Below are 10,000 nucleotides of genomic sequence, written 5' to 3' on the forward strand. Positions count from 1 at the left end.
GTATGTAGTGTAGTAAAAAGAAAGAGTATGAGATTTGGAATGAAGGGTATATCTTAAAACACTTTTTCACCTTCTTGACTCGCTAGACACAAATTTGATCGTCAATCGTTAACGTTGTATAAATGCTTCTCCACTGAACGGCCAGATTATTGAGCGATCCATCAATCGTGGTTTTTGTAAACGCAGCGTCTTGTGTGTGTGTGTGGGGGGGGGGGGGGGGGGGCGTGTGGATGGGAGAGACAGTCAGTGGTTAAACCAGATATCTGCTGAATACAGGGAAAATAAATGGACCTTAGAAATACAATGATTAGCTTTCACTGATGTCTGTAAAGATTGAGTTTAGAAACAGAGTGAGTGCATTGCAGACATAGACGGATTATGAGGTAATGGGCCCCTGGGCACACACTCTTAAAGGGCCCCCCACTCGTCCCTATCCAGTCAGGTACACTGACTTTTCCACACAGATACATACAATTAATGGCAAAAACATATTAAGGAAGTCAGTGTTTCCCACATGATTTTGGGATATTGTTGGAGGGACCCTTGTCCTTGTTGGGGGGTCCGGGGGCATGTCCCCCGGATATTTTTTTTACCTTTTTAAAGTAAAATGCATCAAGCTGGTGCACTTTGAAAGGACATTTTAGAGGCTCTATCAAATCCTGAGATGCAGCAGGAACATTATTTTTCAGATTTTTCTTAAACAGGCAGCACTCCTTACTCTGCAACTGTAAAAACAGTAGATTGGTCTGCAGACCCATGTTCTATGATGGAGGGGCCCATTTCAACAGATAAAGGGTGGATAGCTACTTTATATGAACAGTATAATTTACACATAGAAAGCTTATTTGTGTATGTGTGAGAGGGCCTTCAAGGCCCTTCATGGAGCCCCTTAGACAGAGCTACTAATGCTGTTATTTTTAACTTGCTTTTGTATTTCTCCCCTACTAGTTGAGGGGCCCATGATGAGTTCTATCTTGTTACATTTTAATGAGTATACTTATATTTAGGCTATTCCTTTTTGGACCCTGTTATTGACATCAGTGACTGAGCTCTTTGACTATGCAACATGAACAGTTACTATCAGTATCTCTGGCTAAGGCCCCCCCTGAGCCCTTGGGCCCCTGGGCCTGTGCCCAAAGTCAGTAGTCGGCTCGGTGTGTTCTTTGCACTTTTTTGGCCGCGACGGGGAGACTGAAACGGCAGACTCCATTTTCGGGCGACGGTCGGTAGTCGGACCGGTGTGTCCTGGCCTTTAAAGGTGCTACGAGAAACTTTTAAATATTTCTGAAACAGTCTCATTTTTCCTCTGATGATCATGAATTACATGTAACAGCAAAACGAGACCATCAGTGCAAAGAATGCTATTTTTATATAGTTTTTCTTAATGCCTTTGTCATGGGTATACGCTCACCCAGGATCAACAGCTGGCGTAGTAAAAAACACTACCGCTTTCGTCCAAAGGGGGGCGCTAGAATGAACACAAACTTAACCCGTCCTGTATCAGGTCCAAAAGCTTGGATGTCTTCAGTATTGCATTTAACCTTGAAAAAATATGCAGAATCTTATTTGCAGGCCATGGAATTAACACACGCATTTTCAAGCTTTATTAGACAGTACAGAGTTGAAATGGGGAGACAGAGAGAGAGAGAGAGAGAGAGAGAGAGAGAGACAGAGAGACAGAGAGAGAGAGAGAGAGAGAGAGAGAGAGGGAATGACCTGCAGTAAAGATCCACGGGTCAGATTTGAACCCGCGACCACTGCAACGAAGGCCGGAGCCAATATGGTACACGCTCTATCCACGACTACACCACCAGAGCGCCCCAAGTTTGGATTGTATTTACACAAGCACACACACGCGCACACACACACACACACACACACACACACACACACACACACACACACACACACACACACACACACACACTACTAATAGTTTTAACAGAACTTAAGACATTTCCAAATGACAGACACAACCTTGGTGGAGCAAACTGATTTCGCGGAGATTGGGATCTGGGATTTTCACGGTTAGAAGATTAGCACTCTCTTTACAACGGTGCCATTAATGAAACTGTGTGTGTGTGTGTGTGTGTGTGTGTGTGTGTGTGTGTGTGTGTGTGTGTGTGTGTGTGTGTGTGTGTGAGTGAGTGAGTGAGTGTGTGTGTGTGTGTGTGTGTGTGTGTGTGTGTGTGTGTGTGTGTGTGTGTGTGTGTGTGTGTGTGTGTGTGTGTGTGTGTGTGTGTGTGTGTGTGTGTGTGTGTGTGTGTGTGTGTGTGCGTGTGTGTGTGTGTGTGTGTGTGTGTGTGTGTGTGTGTGAGTGAGTGAGTGAGTGAGTGAGAGTGTGAGAGTGTGTGTGAGTGTGTGAGTGTGTGTGTGTGTGTGTGTGTGTGTGTGTGTGTGTGAGAGGGTGTGAGTGAGTGAGTGAGTGAGTGAGTGAGTGAGTGAGTGAGTGAGTGTGTGTGTGTGAGAGGGAATGAGTGAGTGTGTGTGAGCGTGTGCGCGTGTGTGTGTGTGTGTGTGTGTGTGCATGGATGAAACTGTGTCTAAATGGGTTTTTATTCAAATTCCCGTTGGCTGTTTGAAAGGTCAAGAAATTCATTTAACTTAATTCTTATCTGTTCATCTTTAATTATGTCTCCAAGTATTAAACCTGCAGTGTGTAGAATATTGGGTTTTATTTCCTAGCAGATTTTGTAGAAAATAATTATAATATCCATAAGTACATTTAATTTAGTGCATAATAGCTGAATTGTTTTTCTAGAATTATTATTTTTTTCCTTAGAAAGGGTCTCATATATGTCCATATTTCTCCATACTTTGGACCAAGGCCTTGTCACCGCCATTTTTTGGAATTGCCATAGTTGGAATGTCATCAGGTGCATTGTTTAAAATTTAGAATTGTTCTTGTCCTTGAAGGCCACTGTAGCTTCTGTTATTATTCTAAAGGGTTGGGGTTACCCAGGGAGCGTTGCATTCTAGAACTCTGTAGAACTTACTTGATGATGTCATATTACACACTGCACCTTTAAGGGCGAGATCACGTCTGTCCTCCATAGCTAGTAACATGCCCGTTTACAGAGCCTAGGCTGTGTATTAACACTGGATTTTTTTATTTCAGCGCACACACAGTACAGACAGGTAGTGGATCATGAGGAGATATTCACTGATTTTGATAAAAAAAAAGTGATTTTGACAACAGGCGTTCTCCAGAATCACTGACTACACCTTTAAACCTGCAGTGTGTAATATGACATCATCAGGAAAGTTCTACAAAGTTCTAGAATGCAACGCTCCCTGGGTAACCCCAACCCTTTCGAATAATAACAGAAGCTACAGTGGCCTTCAAGGACAAGAACAATTCTAAATTTTAAACAATGCACCTGATGACATTCCAATTATGACACTTTCAAGATGGCGGCACTAGGCTTTGGTCCAAAATATGCAGAAATATGAGACCCTTTCTAAGGGGAAAAAAAATAATTCAAAACATTTTTGTTCAGCTATTATGCACTAAATTAAACGTACTTATGGATATTATAATTACTTTCTACAAAATCTGCTAGGAAATAAAACCCAAAATTCTACACACTGCACCTTTAAGGAGATCAGCGGTCTTCAAATACACATAGAAAATCTTCACCATGTAAAAGTTTGCATGATCAGCAAAGAAATAATTTTTTTCAACAAACTGAATGTGTAAGCTTGGATATATAGAGCAGTTATTAAGCATGTAGATAGCACAGTGTGGAGGCAGGCTCAATGCACACACACACACACACACACACACACACACACACACACACACACACACACACACACACACACACACACACACACACACACACACACACACACACACACACACACACGCACACACACACACCATCTGTCTTTTCGATGGGGGAGAAGGACAACACATTGGCCGGTTTATATAAATTGCTCGTTAGGAAAAGATGGATACAAATGTGATGTGTATTTTGCAATTGCATCTCCTACTCTGATGCATTCACACACACACACACAACACACACACACACACACACACACACACGCACACGCACACACGCGCACACACACACACACACACACACACACACACACACACACACACACACACAGTTTGCTATTTTAATACAAGAAAAGGTGTTTTTTTTCTTTAACTCTAAATCTTTAAAAGGTGCTATGAAGAACTTTTGAATATTTCTGAGTGTGTGTGTGTGTGTGTGTGTGTGTGTGTGTGCGTGTGTGTGTTTGTGTGTGTGTGTGTTTGTGTGTGTGTGTGTGTGTGTGTGTGTGTGCGTGTGTGTGTTTGTGTGTGTGTGTGTGTTTGTGTGTGTGTGTTTGTGTGTGTGTCCTCTAGTCTCTAAATTTCAAATCTATTCAGCACATCTCTTGAAAACCAGACATGACCTATTCCCTCTCAAACAAACCCAGTCCCTCACTCACACACACACACACACACACACACACACACACACACACACACACACACACACACACACACACACACACACACACACACACACACACACACACACACACACACACACACACACACACACACACACACACACACACACACACACACACACACACACACAGACTGAATTACTCCACTATTCATGCAAAAAAAGTCCAACAGTTTGGTATCTGCCGGTGCTGCCGACGAAACACAATGGTGGTCTCACATCATTTGACTTCCTGGCTGCTGTGTGTGTTTGTGTGTGTGTGTGTGTGTGTGTGTGTGTGTGTGTGTGTGTGTGTGTGTGTGTGTGTGTCTGTGTGTGTGTGTGTGTGTGTGTGTGTGTGTGTGTGTGTCTGTGTGTGTGTGTGTTCTTCTAGTAACAATGACTAACAATCCTCTTGGGCACACAATGGCGTCCACACAACCACCCAAAGCAATGATTGGTAACTGCTGGGCTGCGTGCGCTTTCAGTGTGTGTGCAGAGAAAGAAAAGTCTGGCGTTAATACACAACCTAGGCTCTGTAAACTGGCAGGTTAACAAAAGGATATGCAAACAATGGGTGCCTAGCCTGGCTCCGCCCGCCCGCCTACTTCTGGCCAAATTTTATTTTCCCTTCAGTAGTCAGTCTGGGTGTACAGCCCATTTCCCAGTTTTGCCGGAGATTCGACAGTCGGTCCAATCAGCGAACAGAGCGAGTGGCTGAGAACGATGACGTCGAAGTCGCGCTCCAGTTTCAGTTGCCAGAAGCCGGCTCATGACACACGTGACGACCAAACGTTATGCGATTGGTTGGCTAATCCAGAGTGGCACTGGGCAGATCCAATAGTTTTAAACTTTAACAGACACCCGCCTCCATGAGTGAACGTTTACCAATTACAGCACTGCCAGACCTTCTGTACAAATTAAATGAAGTACGATGGTCTGGTAGCACCAGGCTAATGGGTGCCCACTGTAGCTAGAAAACATGGCCCGTTTACAGAGCCTAGGCTGTGCACACAATATCGTCCACACAACGAAATTTTATGAATGGTTGCGTTCCGAATCGCATACTTTCTACTATATAGTATGGTAGAAAAAAGATTTAGGATGTCCCGATTCTTGTTGCCAGATTTAGGATGGTTAGAAGTACCCGGATGTTCTACTTCATGCGGCCAAGATTGTTAGTGTTGAAAAGTGCATCCTATTTGGGCGATTCTGACCCACAATCCAGTGCGCACGTGAAGTGATGTAACATCGACGAAGCCTCCATATGAAAACAAACGGGGATGCGACGGATATAAAAGCAAGAGGCAAGATCAAGGCGCAATGTTATGATGAAATAAGAGAGTAAAGTATGTCCCAATAGTATGCCTACTGCATCCTAACTAGATTATTTTTATCGTCGGATGTAGTATGTAGAATAGAAAAAGAAAGAGTATGAGATTTGGTACGCAACCAATGTTTTGAATAAGCCGGGGCAGGGCTGAGTACAACCTGGAAGAAATGCTATAACCAACAAAACAGACTGACTTTAAAGTAGCTATTAGGAACTTTTAAATATTTCTGAAACAGTCTAATTTTTCCTCTGATGATCATGAATGACATGTAACAGCAAACGAGACCATCAGTGCAAAAGAATGTTGGCGCAGTAAAAACACTACCGCTTTTTGTCCAAAGAGGGCGCTAGAATTAACAAAAATGTAAAAGTTCCTCGGTGCACCTTCAATATAATTCTCTATCAGGATCTTCCAAAGTGCTCAAGACATTTTTAAGTTTTCTTTGTATTGCATTTGCGGCTGTGGTGAAGTGTGTAGGGCGGTTCGGTCGTCCACTGGGTTACAGGGTCGGTGGTTGGATCCCCCGTCTCCCCGCCACATGTCCAAGTGTCCCTGGGCAAAGAGACACTGAACCCTAAACTGCTCCCGATGGTTCAGAGAGCGCCTTGCATGGCAGCTACTGCCATCGGTGTATGAGTGTGTGTGTGTGTGTGTGTGTGTGTGTGTGTGTGTGTGTGTGTGTGTGTGTGTGTGTGTGTGTGTGTGTGTGTGTGTGTGTGTGTGTGTGTGTGTGTGTGTGTGTGTGTGTGTGTGTGTGTGTGTGAATGGGTGAATGTGGTAAGAAATGTAAAGCGCTTTGGGGCTGAGAAAATCAGCAAAAAAAGCGCCATATAAATCAAGTCCATTTACCAAAAAAAAGACAATAAACGTATTGTGCAAAAAATAAACTTAACTTATGTCCCCCTCTCTCCTCTTCTGTGTTCCAGAGGCCAGACATCCTTAAACAATGGGAGGAAAGCTCAGCAAAAAGAAGAAGGGATACAACGTGAACGACGAGAAAGCCAAAGAAGAAGAGAAGGATGGCACCACGGAGGGAGGGGCGTCGGCCGAGGAGAGCGAAACCCCTAAAGACACCAACAAAGAAGAAGAAGCAACCCCCACCGCCGATACTACCACTGCTGCTGCTGCTAGCTCCGAGGATGCTAATGCTAAGGAAGTAGCCAATGACACAGCGGCAGCCAATAAGGACGCAGCGGCAGCACCGGCACCTACAGCAGAAGCAAGTCAAGAAGAAGAAAATAAGAAGTCCCCAGCAACAACAACAACAGCTGCTGCTCCTGCTGTTGCTAAGGAGGAGGTTGAAAGTCCCCCAAAAAAGGATCAACCGCCACCACCTCAAATCGCAGAGCCCGAGAAACCAGCTGTTAAAGAATCAACCCCAACCCCAGCCCCTGCCCCTGTTGCTACCCCAACCCCTACCCCAACCCCCGTTACTAAGGAACCAGAGGCAAAACCAACCCCGACTCCAACTCCAACTCCGACTCCTACCGTAAATGAGAGCAAAGAAGAAGTAAAAACAGAGGCCGCTCCGCAAGTGGCTCCCGCACCAGCTAAAGTCGAAGCCCCCCCCGCCGCCGCCGCCGCCCAAGCGAAAACACCCGACCCCCCCAAGGCAGTGGCAGTCCCAGAGGCAGTAGCGGTCCCACAAGCACCCCCCAAAGAGGTTCAAATCCCAGTAACAGCCCCAGCCACTAGTTCAACAACCACAACCCCCACCACCCAAGCAACCACCACTACTCCCACACCCAATGTCAATGTCGAACCCCCACCGTCTGCAGCAGCCATGGAGGTACCGAGCAAGGATCAAACCGTGGCAGTTCAAAATTAATGGACAGCGGGATGAATTTTTGCGGGGAAAAATAATAATGTTTAAACAAAAAAAAAATTGTGAAAAATTGTGAGAAATAATAAAAATAAGATAACTCAACGCTCAACAAGGATGATTTTAAGAAATGAAATAGAATTGAAATTAACCAGCCCCCCCACACATGTTATTATGATTATAACAATGATGATAATGATAATTGTAATGTTGATTATTGTTTGTTGAATGAGGATGACAAGCATTGCATAACCCGATGATATTTGCTATTATTATTGCTGTTTTTTTTCTTTTTTTTTTTTAGTATGTCGAAATTTGATACGATTTTTTGTGTCTGCCATCCATCCATCCATCCATCCATCCATCCATCCACCCACCCATCCATCCATCCATCCATCCATCCATCCATCTATCCATCCATCCATCTATCCATCTATCCATCCACCCACCCATCCATCCATCCATCCATCCATCCATCCATCCATCCATCCATCCATCCATCCATCTATCCATCCATCCATCAACACCCTCCCTCTCCCATCTCAGCCCACACACACACAAGCCTGCGTTCAAACATTGTGCTCCAAGGATTTTAAATTAAATGAGAAATGGCATTGAGGGGACGTAAAGCATTGAGGGGACGTAAAGCATTGAGGGGACGTAAAGCATTGAGGGGACGTAAAGCATTGAGGGGACGTAAAGCATTGAGGGGACGTACAGCATTGAGGGGACGTACAGCATTGAGGGGACGTACAGCATTGAGGGGACGTAAAGCATTGAGGGGACGTAAAGCATTGAGGGGACGTGAAGCCCAGTTCAGACCAAAGATTCGCGTGGACGTTCTAAAACTGGACCTGGTGAGTTGACATGTTGAATCTTCTGCAACTCTTTGCAACGCGCAGTTCACAGTTCACAGTTCACAGTGCGGCCGCTACTCCCCCGCCACGTTCTAAAACCGTCTCGTTTTCAAGTCGTTGCGAGGCGAATTTTGGTCTGAACTGGGCTTAAGTCATGAGGGTGGTTAAGAGAATGACTATACAAGCTGGACTCCATTGAAATTGTCCATTTTTCAACTCTCTCTCTCTCTCTCCCTCTCTCTCTCTCTCTCTCTCTCTCTCTCTCGATTCTACTCATCCAAACACTACAGAGTTTGCCTTTTCGACTTTAGCCTGGTGTCTCCTGTATTTCCAATGCAGTTAAATTGTGGTTGTAATCATTAAAGACCTACTTCACCGGTGGAAATATGAAGGTGTATTGAACTCTGAGATCCTATGTAGTATAAATGTGCAAAAATGTTAGAAATCGCTTCATCCTAGCCTGAGAAAAGGCAGAAAGAGTGTTTTATGGTCTCACTGTCTCACCCTACATTTTACTAGTGTGACATCACACTAGTAAACATGTAGGGTTAGGATTAACAGGACAACTGGGCCAAGGGAAGACTGAGGGAAAGACTGAGGGAAGAAAAACCTCATTCATTATATTATAATAGTGATTTTATAATGATAGAACGCCGGTTCCGTATGGGTGAAGTATTCCTTTAACTAAGCAATTTTTAACCCAACATTTACTGATATTATTGCAATGTCTTGCTACCCATTTTCCTCTTGGGATTACACACCTCTTTCTCAAGAATTTAGAATAATTCTTAATGGAGTAAAAAAAAATTAATATTGGGCTTTTTTTCTGAGACATTGCAGAGGCTACTACACACACACGGCTGGCTTTGCAGGGCTTAACAATATTCTAAGACGTATAGAAAAAAATAAAATCATAGGAATTTTTCGAGGTAGATTTTTTTTACCGAAGCCCTTCGCTCTTCATATTAAGAGTAAACTAAGAGGTTTGTTTTAAACATTTGTAATACGCCTTTAAGAAAATCTGCAAAGCCATTTAGCCGAAGAAATATCTCCAGTTAGTGATCTTAGAAAAATAATAATATATTCGATTTATATAAAGCGCTTTTCTCGCACTCAAAACGCGTTAAAGGTGCAGTGTGTAATATGACATCATCAAGAAAGTTCTAGAATGCAACGCTCCCTGGGTAACCCCAACCCTTTAGAATAATAACAGAAGCTACAGTGGCCTTCAAGGACAAGAACAATTCAAAATTTTAAACAATGCACCTGATGACATTCCAACTATGACACTTTCAAGATGGCGGCACTAGGCCTTGGTCCAAAATATGCAGAAATATGGACATATATGAGACCCTTTCTAAGGGGAAGAAAAAATAATTCAACATTTTTTTTTCAGCTACTTTGCACTAAATTAAATGTACTTATGGATATTATAATTACTTTCTACAAAATCTGCTAGGAAATAAAACCCCAAATTCTACACACTGCAGGTTTAAATCAAAATTTGACGACAAATAGTCATAATTCAACAGGTTATAA

General features: G+C 43.5%; 1 protein-coding gene across 1 annotated transcript in view; it reads left to right on the plus strand.

Annotated features, from left to right (window-relative positions):
* Window positions 1-7,647, plus strand: part of basp1 (brain abundant, membrane attached signal protein 1) — a 35,600-nt gene extending 27,953 nt beyond the window's left edge. Inside the window, exon 2 of the mRNA XM_080034819.1 lies at window positions 6,709-7,647. Coding sequence (XP_079890945.1) covers window positions 6,729-7,610 — 882 coding nt within the window. The 5' untranslated portion in view covers window positions 6,709-6,728 and the 3' untranslated portion in view covers window positions 7,611-7,647. The remainder of the gene's footprint in view (window positions 1-6,708) is intronic.
* Window positions 7,648-10,000: the final 2,353 nt, after the last annotated feature.

Source organism: Ammodytes marinus (assembly GCF_949987685.1).
Source record: "Ammodytes marinus genome assembly, chromosome: 9".
NCBI classification, from domain to species: domain Eukaryota; kingdom Metazoa; phylum Chordata; class Actinopteri; order Uranoscopiformes; family Ammodytidae; genus Ammodytes; species Ammodytes marinus.